The 16,228-nt window shown below is 43.5% G+C and overlaps 1 protein-coding gene across 1 annotated transcript in view; it reads left to right on the top strand.

The window, feature by feature from the left end:
* The window catches only part of SCML4 (sex comb on midleg-like 4 (Drosophila)), a 46,476-nt gene extending 31,473 nt beyond the window's left edge, over positions 1–15,003 (top strand). Inside the window, exons 5-7 of the mRNA XM_010573401.1 lie at positions 620–886; positions 9,659–9,804; positions 14,878–15,003. Coding sequence (XP_010571703.1) covers positions 620–886; positions 9,659–9,804; positions 14,878–15,003 — 539 coding nt within the window. The remainder of the gene's footprint in view (positions 1–619; positions 887–9,658; positions 9,805–14,877) is intronic.
* Positions 15,004–16,228: the final 1,225 nt, after the last annotated feature.

Raw genomic sequence — 16,228 nt, 5'->3', positions numbered from 1 at the left:
AAACCTTGGGTGTGCTCATCAGCCATCAAGCCTCTTCTCCTTGTGGGATACCAGGCCAGATGGATGTCTGCAGCGGAGGATATTTTCTGATTAATTTTGGTAATTGCAGCTAGAACGCTTTGGTTTATTACCTTCACTCCCTCCTACTGGCTGCCAGGTATTATCAAGCCAACAAACTACCTGTCCTGTTGTCCTCCTCTGCCTTCTTCCTTTCAACTTTCATGTTTTTAAACAAAAGACAGAGCAAACAATAGCTGCATAATCCTCCAGTCTCAGTGGTATTTGGGGAGCACCATGAGCCAAATAGGACCCGTCAGTCAGCGGCCCAGGACTTTATGGAGAATATTGCTGTAAGCTGACTCAGATGAGTCACATCAAACCATAGTTTCCCAGTTGTGACTCTACTGACTTCTGAGAGGTTGTACTTCCCTTCATTATTAATTAATTCTCAGCAAGGATCCCTCCTGGAGCCAGTTGTCTGTACAGTAAGTTGGAAATGGAGTTAAACTTTTTGCCAAAAGAAGGGAATCTGGGCAAAAATATATGGGTTTTTTTCAAGGTGAATTAAAATTGGTTCTGTTTTACTGATGTTTCTTTTATGTCTTGACTTCCTGAGCAGAAACAGTCATACCTGAGGACTACCTGGCTGATCCTGCAAACATGAAGCGGTACAGCGTGGATCCTGCCGATTCTGCCTTCGGCTGCATGGGCTCCATGTACGCCATGCGGCAGAGTCCTGCAGATGGACGTCCTGCTGGAGGCTCCTCTTCCTCCTGTAGCCATCGTCCTGCCCAGATGTCTTCAGGGGGGTCCTCGTCTACTGGCCTGCAGCATCAGACCTCCAGCCCAACAAGGAACGGGACCTGTCTTGAAGCAAACAGAAGTGGTAATATAACATCTTCCATTTAGCAATGTGTGTTCTATGCTGGTGCCATGCTGGAGTCTTAACTCACTCCCAAATTCCCAGGAAAATTAGTGAGGTGCATCTGGGTTGACATCCATCCAGACCACTTACGCAAAGTAGAACTAATATCCTATGTAAACACAAAATCAATCTGTTCATCATTAAGTAAAAAGGTGAATGTTTTCTAATGCTGTTATTAATTATGTAAGCATACGTATTATGTATAATTGTGTGGCAATCACAACTGTTATTATCGACTTACAGATATAAATATTAATATATAAGGCATTCCTCCCAAAGACTGATACTGCCTACTGGCAGGTACCTGTTAGTTGTGTGACACCAGCTGTGTACAAGATACGATGCAGAGCAAACCCAAACATTAGTGCCTACCTCAAAGCATTTTAGCAAAAGGTTTTACTTCCTAGCTGCGTGGCCCATCCTGCCCCTTTAATCATGAACCAAGCCAGATTTTGCTTGAAAAAGACTATCCAGCAAAACATATTTTTAGAAATCATCCAGCTCACTGCTCAAGGCTCTTTTATCTTTCAGGCAGCAAAGTCACAAGAATTTTATCTGCAAATTCAAGGGATGCCATGGGAACCACTGCATTCAATAACCGTTCTTCTTTCCTCTCTTTGTATTTTTGTCCTGTTATCCTGCTAGGATTTACGTTTGCTGGATCAGTCGCTCTGCCCATTAGCTTTATTCCCTATTAGCCATGATTTTTTTTTCTCTAGAAATGACCTGGGTTCATCAAACAGGTTAGCTAATTCCCTGAACTTCCGTTAACTTTGTCTTTGTTTGCATTTTCCAAGTTCTCCATTAACAGGTCTTTATCAGCAGTGATTCCAACAGTGTCTTCACCCCTTACTAATTATTCAAACTTCATTTATGCATTTTTCATCTTGAAGATAGATCTAACAAAGGAGTTGAGTGTCTTGGCCATTTTTAAGTCATTAATTTCTTTCCCTTCCTCATTTATTAATGGAATCTACTGTCACTCTAGTATTTTTTTTTTAATCTTGATATATTTGCAGAAGCCTTGCTGATTCCCGTAGCCCCTTTGTCTACCATTAGCTCATTACACTGTCTTTCTGCCTTTGCATTTCCCCTGGAAACTACAAGTGATTCTGCATATTCTTTCTTGGTAGCCACTCCAGAGCCTCTTTCCAGTAGCCGCAGATCTTTGCATAATTTCTTCACATCCCTCACCTCCCCAACACCTGTATTATTTCTTGTTCCTGAACTTTCACTATTTAATATTTCAGAACATTATTCTTCTTCCAAAAATATGTATTACCAGTATTTATCCTTGTATTTCTTTGTTTATCTAAGTTTGCTTTCTTATATGTTCAATATCTACCCAAAATCATCACTCACTTTGCTATTATTTTCACATACTTGTTTTCCTGGTTTACCCCTGTGTTACTCTATTATACAGGCCACAGATGATAAGCGGTCAGTTCTCATAATTATTTTTTCTTTACTTATAGAATCAACTTTACCCAAAGCAAAGTGGATAGTATAGAAATGTACTACCACAAACAACTTGTAAAAGGTTATCACTAAGAACTGGGTGCCTCAGTTACAAAGAAAAGGAAATGAAAAGCCTTTCCTTTCAGATCTTGTTCAGTGCCTCTCGGGTCGGCATAATCAGGTGCTGGCAGGACAAGAGGCTTACTGTGCACAGGATTCATTTTCCCCTCTCTCACTGCTTCCCCAGAGCCTCCTAGCAGAACTGGGACCCTTTTCGTCAAGCTTTTTAGTTGGCAGCTGTGAGGAGCCAAGATTTAACAATGTTGTTACTTGCTTGCTTTGAAAATCTTTATCATTCTGCTTGGGATCAGTCGTTATCTCTTTGTAGTACATCAGAAGGGTCAGAGCAGTTCAGAGCAAAGGTCTGTCTAGCTGCGCATCCCGTCTCCTACATGAGACAGCAGCACACCCCCAGAAAAGACATAAGTTCAGAGATGGTGGTGCTTCCCCACTATCCCCTCCACCTTCAGAAATTTGTGGCTCAGGGACCTCCTGAACCAGAGGTGGTGGATTCATATTTAGTAACCCTTCATAGATTTTTCTTCCCTGAGTCACTCAGTGGCTTATTGAATGCTTTGTATATTTTCAGCATCCACAAAACTCCTGTGCTTAAGAATGTGTTGTGTGGAGAAAAGCCTTGGTATCAGGGATTTGAAACTATGTTCTAGGGACTGAAGCTTAAAATCAGAGCTCCTTAAGCTTGCTCAGCTGCATTACTTTCCCTTCTTGTTTCTGACTCCGCATGTCACGGTTTCCCAGTCTCAGCTAATGTCTTGTGAAAGTTCAGCATGGTCCTGAGCAGAAAGCTAAGCTTCAGGAAACAGCTCCATCTCTCTTATCATGACTTCCCACAAAATCTGCAGTCTTTACAAAATGAAAGCCTAAAAGGTGGCACGTTGTTTTTCCAGAACTGAACCAACAGAAAAGTCATAGAGTGGCCATGCAGTAGGCTTTGCAGGTTCCTATATTTCTCTAGCTGAAAACATATTAAAGCACTTTGAGGAGCAAAGAAGAAGAGATTGCTTTTGAACCAGGCACCCATGATATGTGGGTGTCTCTGAAGCAGTTACAAGTGACTTTAAGCTGCTGCATATAATATTTTGGGGTAATAGGACTCATCCCAAAACCGCTTAGTATTTTTTATGTGACAAGCATTTGACACTTGCACAGACTAGCTCCTCTGGGACCTCTGGGTCATTTGGCTAGCTCAACAGTAAGGGTGCCCTAAAACTGACTGAACATCATGAAAATGGTTATGAATTCATTGATTTTGCTTATTTATAATTATTAACAATTTATTAGTCCCAGTATCATCCATTGTAGATTAGTGTCTGTCATAGAGGTACACGCAAAGCCATACAGAGACAGGTTTGCTGTCAAGGTCTCTAACAGGGCAATAGCAATCCCCTGTGCTCCACCAATGTATGGCAGCACAAACAGCTTGTGCATGTTTGTGCCACCAGCATCCATCACATTTCCTCTGATCCCCTCAGCTGCTTTCTGGAGACTCCAGCAGAGACTCTCCCACACTCCATGGCAGGAGTTGGCAGAGTCTGAGGCAGAGGAGAGCCATTTGCTCTCGGACATCACCAGGCAGCTTTCAGTGGCTGTGATGAGCAACACAGTGACATCCATGAAGGCAAGATGCCCACAGATGCATTACAATATCACTTCTAGAATTAAAGAAACTGTGCTGTTTCCAGTCACAGCCTAATTTCATCTCCTACTCCATTTGCAATGGCATCAGCTCTGTGACACTGGAATTCCCACCGTAGAGTCCTACAGAGCATTGCCTGCTCCTCCCTAAAATTAAAGACTGTATTTCTTCACAGCTGTCATACTACCATGCTGCTTCCACTTTTACTGGCAATCCCAGACTTTTAAAATACACACCTTTCTGCAATTGCCTCAGTGCAGCCACAGAAGAGTTTGATTATTGTCTCTGCAAGATCTCTCTTGCAAAGGTCTTTGGAATCTGTGCTTTCACAACGATCCTTCTGCGTGTATCTTCCCTCTTTCTAGGGATAATTTATATGCTGCTGACTCATAAGTGAGCAAAGATGAGTAAGTGGTGCATGCCAGTCTCTGTTCTTAACCTCCTCAGTTTGCATACTTACAAGGCAGGGATGGGCAGGACTCATTAAAAAGAGGAAGAATTTCTCTCTGAAACCTCAAACCAATCCTCTTTATTTATGGATAGTTTTGAAAAATAGCTTGCTTTATTTATCATCGTGGGCAAATATCAGGGAAAAAACCATAACCATAAAACATATCTCAGTGCATAGCAGAACATGTCTTTCAAGCGGAATGGATGAGATTAAACCTCAAAGCTCTCATTAATGCGATTGGAAGCTTGATGCCTAATTCTCCATGATTATGCTAAAAAATTCCAAAACAAAACAAAACCAAAAATCTCATTTCAAAAAGCCAGTTGGGGCTGCTAACAGATAAACATGAGCTTTCCTGTCATCATTTGCCAAATTGAAGCTCTTAAATCAGCGAAGGAATAGTCAAGGACATCATAAACCTTTCCAAGCCTGCTTACATAACAAACAAAGCCTTTATTCCAAGTATGAAGAATTGCGTGTTCAACCACAACATAATAACCTTAACCTTGCCCTGTAGCTTGTTATTTTTATGTAGATTTTATTATCCAATATTAGCGCTAATTATTATCACCTGAGGGCCTTTGTTAAAGAGGCAATCCTGCTCGCTAATACATTTATTTCCTGAAAATATTTGGGGGCACAGGGTTTGAAGTTTCTCTTTTTCCAAAATAATGCTGCAAGCACCTTGTGGGGGCCAGATCCAGCACCTCCCCAAGGCAGTGGCAAAGGAGCTGCTGATGTCATTGTGGGGTTCAGCACTGGGTCCCACCACGCAAACACAGCCTGCCTGTTAATTTTTGAGGACATTTACAGTTTCGATGCTTTCAGTGAGCTGCCTTTTTTTTTCCCCTTCAAAAGAGAGACAAAGCAAGAAAAGCCCAAATAAATATTTAATGCCAGCCCATGGCCACATCTTATGCAGCTGGAGGCTGGGCTGCTCTTGCAGGGGGCAGAGGAGCACCCGTGATGTTGCATCCCGGTGCAGTGTGTGCCATGCCGGGAGTGGGAGCAGCCGCTGCACTGGTGGGACGAGGACTCTGCTCTGCCATGCCACGGGGCTGAGGCCACCAGCCAGGTGGTGCACGGTATCTCCTGCAGGCGCCTGCCAGCGTAAATCGACGTGCTAAGCCCAATGTTCTTTGCAGAGCCCTCTGCTGACTGTGGCTCGTCAACCCCCCCGTGCCCATAAATATCCTGTAATTGTGTTCTTCCACATGCCTGCTCTTCTGTTGCCTTTCCTCTTCTCTTGCTTGGTGTGCCCTAGACTTTTAGAAAAGTGTCTTTTACAAAGCATTCCTCCTGTCCTTGCTTATAGTGGGAGGTGCTTGTTTTTTAAAATAATTCCCATTTCTCTGCGCCTTTCAGGGTCTGCTACTTCTGCTTAGTTTCAGTAGATCTGCTGCTCCTTATTATCTGCTCCAGTGCAGTCAGAGAGAACCTTTTAAAATTTCATTCCCACCCCCTTCCCTTGAGGCAAAGAAATCATTTAGGCCTGCAGCAATATTAAAGTTCATCTGTCACTCCCTTTCCACTCTTATCTATCAATGACCGTACTCCCTCTGGGCTCTGTATGTTTGCCAAGAACATATTTAGGGAGTCTGCTATTTATCTTTCCTTCTTTTGCAGGTTTAACTCCATTTTAGCATCGGATTTCTTTGTCATGCCTCTGCAGCGTTTGGCTGTTGTCTTTCTCTCTCTCCATCCTCCTTCTCAGGAAGGTCCTGACGCCAGAGGTGGGGAGTGGAGAATAGCCTGCGTGGGGTGAGAGCTCAGACCAAGTCAGGCCATATCTTTCTGTCAGCTTCGCAGGGCTTTGGCCACTGACCCGGTATCTCCAGCCGTTTCTGCGCAGGCAATGGTCTCGACTGGGATGCCCCAAGACCTTCCTCTGCAGATGAATCTCTTCACTCTCCTTCCCCAACACCGCTTCAGGCAGGAGGGGGAAGTGCTTCCCTCTGATTACCTAAATTTCCATATCCCATTCCATTAATTTGACAAATTTTTGCCACCTGTCAAAAACAGGAAATTGGATTTGACCTAGATTACGATCTCTAAAAATAATTATTGGTCGCGAGCACTCCCATCTCTTTGTAATCTGAGTATTCATTATCATCTTGATTAATTCTGATGACAGGATGGCATAGGATACCCGGGAGACATGAGACTTCTTCATTTATCTAATTCTTAGGTTAAGTGTGAATACCTTCAGATAAGAAAAAATGTATAGTACTTGCCCTGCTGCCATCAAACACTTTTGTGCTTAATATAATCTTTCAGCAAAGTGATGCTATTGAAACAAACCCCATGCCTTTGTGTAGACATGAAATGATTTATTTTCTTTTGTAAACGGAGAGATTACACTTAAATGTGTGAACTACAATGTTTAAAAGCCAGAGTAAATTAAACAACAAAATACATTTTAAAGGTATATGGAAAATCAGATTGTTTTCAGACTCACCAGCTACAAACTGTGTTCCAGGTATTTGTCTGCAAGCTGGTGGTATCCCAGTTTTACCAACATTTAAAGGTAGTCCCTTACACACAAGTAAAATAACACATCTTAATTCATGAAGAAGCAGCAAAGAATCCAGGATTTGACTCTAGGTAGGTAAATAAAGAGGAAACAATCTTTGAAGAATTAGTATCTACAAATAATTCTTGTTTTTATATTATTATTATATTATACCTCAGGTAGGGATTTGAAAGGGTTATCTTCACCTGCTAGGGCCCGGAAGAGTTCTAGCCATGTGTCTCTTTAGAAAGGTCATTTATATATTTGTCTTTAAAAAATCAGATTTATGCTATTGATTGCTAGATTGCGAAGGAATGAATAGAATTCCTCTGTCATTTCAACCTTTTGTTCTCATCCCCCTTCCTTTCATTACAAATATTTCCAATACCTGTGAAGGCTCCCAACTGCTCTTGGGGCTCTCTGTTTCCCTTTGCCCTTTCCTGGCATTTCTGGAAGCAGCGGGTTGCAGGCAGGAGTCACTGGGCCGGGGGCTGCTCTCTCTGTGCCCGTTGTGAATTCCAGGCTAAGCCCCCTGGGCTTTCCTTACATTCATACAAACTTAAGGGAAAAAATGTGATCCTCAGTAGTGGCACATCTCCCTGGACCACATTATGACAGCAGCATAGAAACTCCTGCAATCCTTCGGGCATGGCCAAACCTTTCTCTCCCCCCTCTATTTTCCGGCTGGTTTGCAAAAGCCTGGGTTTCTCCCTGACCTTTGGTTTGAGGTGCCAAGGTGCCCAATATCTCCACACATCAACTGGCATCCAGATCATCGGCAGATCAGGTAGGTGAGAAATACTCGCCCCTCTGCCTCCAAGACAAGTCTCAGTTCTCCCACTTGTTCCTGACAAAGTTACTCGATGTTACTGATGATCCAGGGGTTGGCCAAGATTACCCTGCTCGTTTTGCACTCTTTGTCTTCATCGTTCTAGGCCAAAGGCTCCAGATGGTGTCTGTACTGTTGTCTATTGCATTTATTCTGTGAGCGGAGCCCAGGGTTGCCTGAGTCCATACAAACACCAATCCTCGCTGTCTAATTAAGAGGACCTGCGGCTATTCCTTGTCCTTTATATCCAGAACAGTGACTTAGCAAATGAGAGTGTAATTATCATGATATTTACATCACATCCCATTATGAAGCCCATCGACCAGATTTGCACATTCATAGCACTGTTGCTTTCTGGAGTTCATCCTTTGTAACTGCAAAATATCCCTCATTACATTATACAATAAGATGAGCATGGCGGCAAGAAAAAAATGACCAATATGCACATAAAGCCGTTATTGGGCATATATGGGCAGAGCCTGAGCTAATATAAATCAGCACAGCTCTATTGAAGTCAATGGAATGACAATCTACATAAGCCACAAACCCAGCCCACTACATTTGCTCACACGAATTAGGATCGTGTTTTGAGTCACGCATGGGGATTCTCATACATTTCATCTGTCTCTATAGGCTCAGTATTTCTCTGGAGAGCTCAGCCCTTCTCTCCTCGGCAGGCCTGATTGCCCTCTTGGCTACTTGGGGCTTCTCCAGGTTCCAGTTTAGGATCTCTGGTCTCCCTCTACTAGCACTCTTCTGTTTCCTTTTTTGTCTTCTGTAGTGTCTGCTTGCTTGCCATTTGCACCTCTCTCATTAAAAACTGGGCCTTTACGGAAAGAGACGAGCAGGTCTGGGCAAGTAACATTTTAGACATCTGTGTGCTGCCACCTGCTAATGCAAAGTTTGCTTGGTGTGGATATAAACAAATTTAAACAGCTTTCCTGTAACCTAGCATAATGTAGTTCTTGTAATAGTGAAACAGCATTAGTGGGGGTACAAATTATATTCATGTGTAGGCTGAGATTTATAATTCTGCAGAGACTAAGAATAAAAACATAAATGCACTTTCATTCCAATGTGCCTTTATTCACTTGATTTAAAGCTACAGCAAGCCGAAGTGACCTTAAATCATCCAGGGCTTATACCATTAAAAAGTCACATGTGCAATGTTCATCTTTGCGTGTTTTAGTAGCTTTCCAAATAGGCATTCAGTGGGGACCATCAGCTTTGTGAGAGCCTAAGATTAGGAGGATATGGACTAGAAACCTTCCTTTAAGCTCTAAGATAAGTCTGAATATTTGAATGTAAAGAAAAAAACGCTATTTGCTAAATCCTAATTTTATCCTCTAGCCTTCACATTCAATGGCAAAACCTCCTTTGTTTAGTGCTGAAGCGCTTTCTCTCCAGGTGGGAGGGTGGTGTCTTCTTGAGCCAAGATCCCCGCTGCTTGCAGATCAGACAGCAGGGGCAGCTCGGATTAAGAGCCTGGCAGCTGGCACATTTTTCCTTCCCCAGCAGGAACCTGAGGGTTTCATGTTTTTTAACGCAATTCACCAGCTGGGATCATGTCTCCCGATAAGCAGTCAGATCGGAAACTGCTCCAAGTCCCCTTGTCTCCCCACCCCACCATCTCAGGCTGATACTTGCACACACAGATCCAGCGTCCAACGCCGCAGTGAGGCTGCCGCACCCCTGCACGCTCACAAACCAAGGAAACCACTGCATGCCATTGTAATGCGCTGTTGTGGGCTTTTTTGTACCGATAGCCTCAAGTCCTTCACCAGAACAACAAGACGCGGCTCGGCCATCAAGCAAGAATCCTTTGACCTGGACGGTGGATGACGTGGTTTGGTTTGTGAAGGATGCAGACCCTCACGCTTTAGGTCCCCACGTGGAGCTCTTCAGAAAACACGTATGTAGAAGGCTGCCCTTACTGCTTCTGAGTAATTTAAGCCAAGTGCATGGGCAGCCCCAACAGATAGCCAGTACACATCACACACACCCCCCCCCGAAGGTGCCTTTGACTGCTATAGGCAGTGTTCATGCTCAGCCAGGCTGAACACAGGGCCCTGCAAGGAGTTCAGCACTGCTGGGGGGTTTGGGCTGAAGAAATGTTCACTTGCCACTCGAGAAGGTGGTCAAAGACTGGAACAGGCTTCCTGGAGAGGTGGTCGATGCCCCAAGCCTGTCAGTGTTTAAGAGGCTTTTGGATAATGCCCTTAATAACATGCTTTAACTTTTGGTCAGCCCTGAACTGGTCAGGCAGTTGGACTAGATGATCATTGTAGGTCCCTTCCAACTGAAATAGTCTAGTATGTTCTGTTCTGTCCTATTCTATTCTATTTATCCTTCAATGGGGAGACCCTAACAATGTCTTTAGAAAATGCTCACTATTTGTTCCCAACCATGCCAGCATAAATTGTTTCCATGCCAAGCCTAAGAGAAAGCACTGAGGATCTGGTGCTCATTTTTCATTGTCAGATTGGCACAAAAAAGCCTCGTCTCAACAACAATTTTTTCCCAGGATACCTATGATTCTTCTCTGAAGAGCATTTTTTATGTGTCTCTAGACGTTTAACAGGAGAAACCCAAAACAGCCAAGCTTTTAATCTTTTTCCCTTCAGATTTATGTAACTACATAACCAAATTTAACAGACCTGCTGACTCACGGGAGAAATGATAGTTGCTTTTGCTAGGCAATCTCCAGTGGCAGAAATTATATTATCCTTAATTAGTAAAGGGGAAGAGTGTAAACACACATCTGATCTGGAGTTTCTTGTTCTGCTGCTGTATATGGAGTTGGCACCAATGCATCTAATGGCATCTTCAGCCTCCTCCTCCTCCTCCATCCCTCCTTGATCAATTCAGACTGTCTGTGAAAATGGATTTTACCCTAAAAGTGACTTGCTTGTGTTCAGCTAGAGGTCATATCTTTGGATGTAAGTGCCTGGACCAAGGTCTAAGCAAGAAGAGCTCCCCAGCCCTGACTCCTGAACAGCACCTTAGGCTGCAAAGCAAGCAAGAGGGCTTGATCACCAGGTCCTACTCCTTGCCCGTGTGCCAGCAGGGATGGGTGGGAATGTGGGGCTGCAGACAAGAGCTGAGGGAGACAACTGATAGACTTCCAGCTACACCCTGGATGCAGGGTTTCCAGATACTGAGGAGAGGAGGTGGCTGAGGAGCAGGTGAAAATGAAGATGAGCACAGGCCTTGGTGTCTGCTCACCCTAGGCAGGTACTGAGGCCATCTGCCATTCTGCAGACAGGCCGCTGGGCTGAGAACAGAGCAGGTGCTCTGGTGCTAGGACCAAATCTGCAATTACAGGACAGCTGCCAGCCTACTTTCCCTGTCTTCTGCAGAGAAGTCAGATCTGCCTTATAACCTGTTAACGAATGTGGGTAACCAGGCAGATAAACAAACCACCTTTAGATTTAAAGGAACTTTCTTTAGCATAAGTTTTTGAGACTCTCAGAAGGGGCTGTGCATCAAGAGAAAACTCTTCATGCAAGGGAGAGAGAATTGCCATGGTCTGAGGCATACAGGTACATCCCAAAGAAAAGAAATGTTTAAAGTTCATCTTGTAAATATGGACAGCGCAAAAGCACCATTTTTGTCTAGTTTCCGCTTGTAGCAAAGGATGGCACAATGTGCTTTTATCTAGCAACAGGGCAGTGACACGTTCCAGGCAGTCATGGGCCAGCTGCACTGGAGCATGCCACGATACTACAGCTGCTCTGTGACCAAAGAGACCAAGCTAAATTGCCACTAAAGACTGTCCCTGTCATCCTTTGTTGAACACCCAGCACCCATGGGCTCTACTTATCATTGGTTTCCTTGTAAAATATGCCGTAGGTGTGAGAACCCGGGTAAGATTACAACACAACTCAATTCAATTACGCCTTTGAGTTATATATGTCCCTGCAATTTTTCAGCCTTCAAATCTCATCTGGATTAGCACGGAGACCCCAGGGGTGAGAGAAAAGTGATTAGTCCATTAACCTTAGCCATATCTTCTTGTATGTTCAATCTTTCTATGAAGCAGGTGCATAATTTACTTAGAAGCACTTACTGTCATTGACAAGGCCCAGCTATCACCTGAAATCGTTGCACTGGCAATCAGCTCATCTGAGCTATGACACTGGGAGGGAGAGGGTGGTGGGACCACCAGGAAGAAAAGGCTGGGGGGGGTATCCTGCACGTGGGCAGTGTGCTCTCCCACTGCTATATTAAGCCATTTGGGTGTTGACCGCAGTCCCCGGCGCCAGCTCTCCCAGCATGCAGTAAGGAGCTGCAGCCCTTGTTCTCCACTGCTGCAGTAGGTGTTGCAGGATGACCTGGCTCTGTCTCTGCTCTGCACACGAGAAGCAGAAGCTTTTCTTCTTGCCAAGACACCCAAGGAGCTCTGTCACAGGCAGCTCCTGAGAGTGTCCACCAAAGACTGTGAAGCTGCCTACTACCTCCCCTCTGCTGTTCCCTGCTCCCTCGGCAGGACTGTGCGCCAAGGAGAGCTGAGCCCGTAGCTGATGGTAGATCTTTTGGCCTCATGCAAAGGAGCTGTCAGCCTGGCAGAGACCTTGTAGCAGCACTGCCCCATGCACTGCAGTGCTCTCAGCAAGAAAGACTTGGTAGAAAGACTGGGGGAAGGGAAATGGAGGAGGGGAAATACTTACACAGGGAATTAGCAGGTAGAAAACTCAAGCTGGAAGGAATAGAAGCAACGTTATGGTCTGACAGTTTAATTATGGCCAGTGATTGGCAAATGCATGTATGAAGGAGACAAAAACCTTTGACATAATTAATCCAATTTATTCAAATAGCAACCTGTCTCCGCCAGTGCTAGACATCAGACTTGTGAGCATGCATCTTTCTCCAGACTTTCATCTCGAGTGTTTGAGCACTGACCGCTGAGCTGCCACTTGCTGCACTCCTGTTGCAGGTGGTGGCTTTACCAGGGTTGGTGTCTTGTTCACAAGACTGAAGAATACAAAAGAAGGGATATATATATCCCAAGCAGGATATAGATCCTGAAGTCTTTGATTTTACTCAGAATTATGTGCTTAAACACCCATGAAGATGGGGACTTTCATCTTTCTCATTAAAAGCCTCATTCTGGGGAATGTCCACCACCAGGTGCAATTCTTTTTTCCATGGCACAGGGCTTGTTTAGGGGCTACTCTGCTTTTTGAACAGTATCCTCAGAGTAAGTGCTGCAAGAAGTCAGCGCAGAGTAATACTCATTCTTGCAGGTGGAAGCTGTATGTTTATACCCACGATATCATGACCTTGCAGCTCATACATTTGCTGCTCACATCCCCCTGCAGCAACATGGCAATGTTCTCCTGAAATATTCTAACTTGCAGTGGGCCTGATCTCAACTCATGTGAAACAAGTGAATTGCACTGATGGCACTGAATTTTACCAGCTCCAGATCTGATTCAAGATCTTCTGGTGGGACTTTTGCAGACTTGGGGACCATGCTATAGAATCCTTTTTTAAATTATTTTTTAAAAGAGCTGACATAGTAGTACTGTAGAGAAGTTAAGCCAACATCTGCACAGGGACATGGCAAATACAGGATATTTAATTGGATATGAATGCTCCCTCTGGCATACTCTTGTCATGGAGTTTAATTTTGACCCCCACACAATAATAATAAAGGAAATAATAAAATGCTGAACTCAACATTTAGAAACAGCTGCCTCCACACCAAACCCTTGACAGTGTTTTTACCCTATGGCATCACAGTTCCAGGAGTTTGTTTTTCTTTCTTATGCAAATTTTAATCACATGTAATATTTATTCTTACTTTCCCTTATCTTCCTTAAAATAATGGGAAGGAGAGGGGGAGGGTGAAAAGAGTTTCTATTATGGCTAGAGTGGGGGTTGCAAAATGAAGAGCATTAATTAATTGAGTTAATCAGAAAGTGACCTTAACTGCTCATCAGCTAAATCACCTACTAAATGGAATAATAATGATCAGGGCAAATTAGAATCCATAGTATTGCTTAATTAGTAGGTAACAGATCACAGAAGAAACATCTGACCATCAAAACCATAGAATACAATATATACAGCATTTGTGTGTGTGTATAGGTATGCTCACACCCATAGCACTAGTTATGTTTTAGCTCTGATGGTCCAAGTATGTAAGTGTGGTGGAGGCCTTGGGGAGGGGTAGTATTTTTTAGCAGATCTGCTAATACAGTCAGTAAACACCAGACAAGCTTAGGATCCAAGCAAGGACAGTTGAAAGAGTCTGTGTTTTACAGTCCATAGTAAAAGAGTCTATTTCTCTGTGCACCCAAGCTACCTTGTGCTCAGCACAGCACTTTGTAATTTCAAAAGGTTTTCAAGCCAATAGGTCTGGGATAAACAACTGAACTTGGCAGCAATTTCTTCTACTTATGTGAGGGTTAAATTAAATTTGAACAAATTTTCTTAATAAATGCAATGAAATAAGAAAACTACTACTATCTTCAATTTAGGAAAAAGAAACATGTATATATATATATATATCTCTCTCTCTCACTGAATATGTGTACTGGAGATATGTGAAATGTGCAGATAGCCAGGGACAAAGATGGAACTGAGATTCAGAGGTGTGCTATTAGCAGTTTGTGAAGCCACATCCCTCTCTCTCTCCATTACTCTCACTCCTTTCTCTCAAGGCTGACTGGCTTAGAGCAACCCTGATTTTTTTAAAATAATCCTCATGTTTTAATCGCAAAATAATTGAAAACCTAGACAGATCTTATAGTTCCTGAAGTATAAAACATACTATTTGATTAACCTCTCCTTTATAGAGTTTCCTTCTATCATACCTCAGATTTCAATTTTTTTAAATGGGATTTCAAAATGCATGACATTTCAGCTACCTCTACGCTAAAAGATATGCTATTTCTGATTCACCTTGTTTAATGTGTCAGGATGCAGCACTGGAAGGGGGTTGACACATTTTGATTCTCTTTCTTTCTTTTAAAACCAGGAGATTGATGGCAATGCTTTGTTGCTGCTGAAAAGTGACATGATCATGAAATACCTGGGGCTGAAACTGGGACCTGCGCTGAAACTGTGTTACCACATTGATAAGCTCAAGCAAGCCAAGTTCTAACAATTTCTTGAACAACAACAGAACCTGACCTAAATCTGGACAGAAAACTAAAGGTAACATGTTGCCTTACAGAAATGCATTCATTTGCAGATTGGTTTTCCTTCTTTTTTAACAAAGACTTTGTCTTTTTTAACATTTGTGCATTGTCACCTTTTTTTAATCCAATGGGGTCTTTTGGGCTGCTTTGTGTTAATGATTTGCCAAAAAGTATATAATTACAATAATTATTTTTTATCATTAGTATTATTATGATTATAGTAAGTCCTATTTTTGTAATCAGAAGTGGGAAATCAAAACCAAACACAGCTACGGCATACGCTGAGGACTGCTGGAAGACTAACCAAGAGTCTCTCACTTGCCACGGGCCCACCTCGGAGGAGTAACCGCTGACCTGCATCAGCTGGGTGGGCTCCAGCTCCACCACCGCTGCTCAAGGGTCGGAAGAGCGCGGCGTTTGGTCACCTGTTGTCTGATGGGAACTGCCCCATGTCTTGCACTATCTGGAAAACTTGAATTCTTCAGTTTAAAAAAAGGAGGAGGGGGGGGAGAAAAAGAAAGTTAAAAAAAAAAAAAAGAAGAAAATAGGGGGGAAAAAGGGGGGGTGTTGCAGCTAAAGTACTTTTTCCCACTAGAGGGAGCAGCCCTAATATACTTGAGGCTGGAGTTCTGATGCCGTGGTGCTTTCTTTCTGATGAGCTTTGACCATCACGACTCTCCTATCGAGCACATCTATGAACACCGACAAGGAATCGCAGGCTCCCAGCAGGATAAGCCCGTCACCGTTTACGGATAATTAATTCAAGAAAAGCCCAAATGCAGAGAGTGTTTCTGACAGGATGTTTCCCGTTATGCCGAAGAGGGGGCGGATGGCTCCCACGGTGTCTGGCGTGCTCAGCTGTCGGCTCCCTTCCCTCCCTTCCCTGAGCCATTTCTGCCTGGCGTACAGTTTGTGGCACTCTAAGAAAAAGCAGAATTTCTGGTTTTGGTTTTGTCTGCATTTTTAAAAAGCGAGGGAGCTGGGCGGAAACATTCCCCAGGTGGAGCTATCAATGCAGGGCACATCTCTGCACTTTGCAACGATGGTCAGGTCCAGGGTGGACGCTGTAGGGTTGGTTCCTGATTGCGCTGTGGCTTTCATCACACATGCAGATGTGCCAGGCTTTACCATCTCAAGTGGATTAAAAATAATGCTCTTCTGCCTCTTACACAAATCCAAAAAGTGCTC

This window comes from Haliaeetus leucocephalus, unplaced genomic scaffold (assembly GCF_000737465.1).
Source record: "Haliaeetus leucocephalus isolate CR32 unplaced genomic scaffold, Haliaeetus_leucocephalus-4.0 Scaffold384, whole genome shotgun sequence".
NCBI classification, from domain to species: Eukaryota; Metazoa; Chordata; class Aves; order Accipitriformes; family Accipitridae; genus Haliaeetus; species Haliaeetus leucocephalus.
The sequence above is the reverse complement of the archived record's forward strand: the minus strand, read 5'-3'. Positions and strand labels throughout refer to the sequence as shown.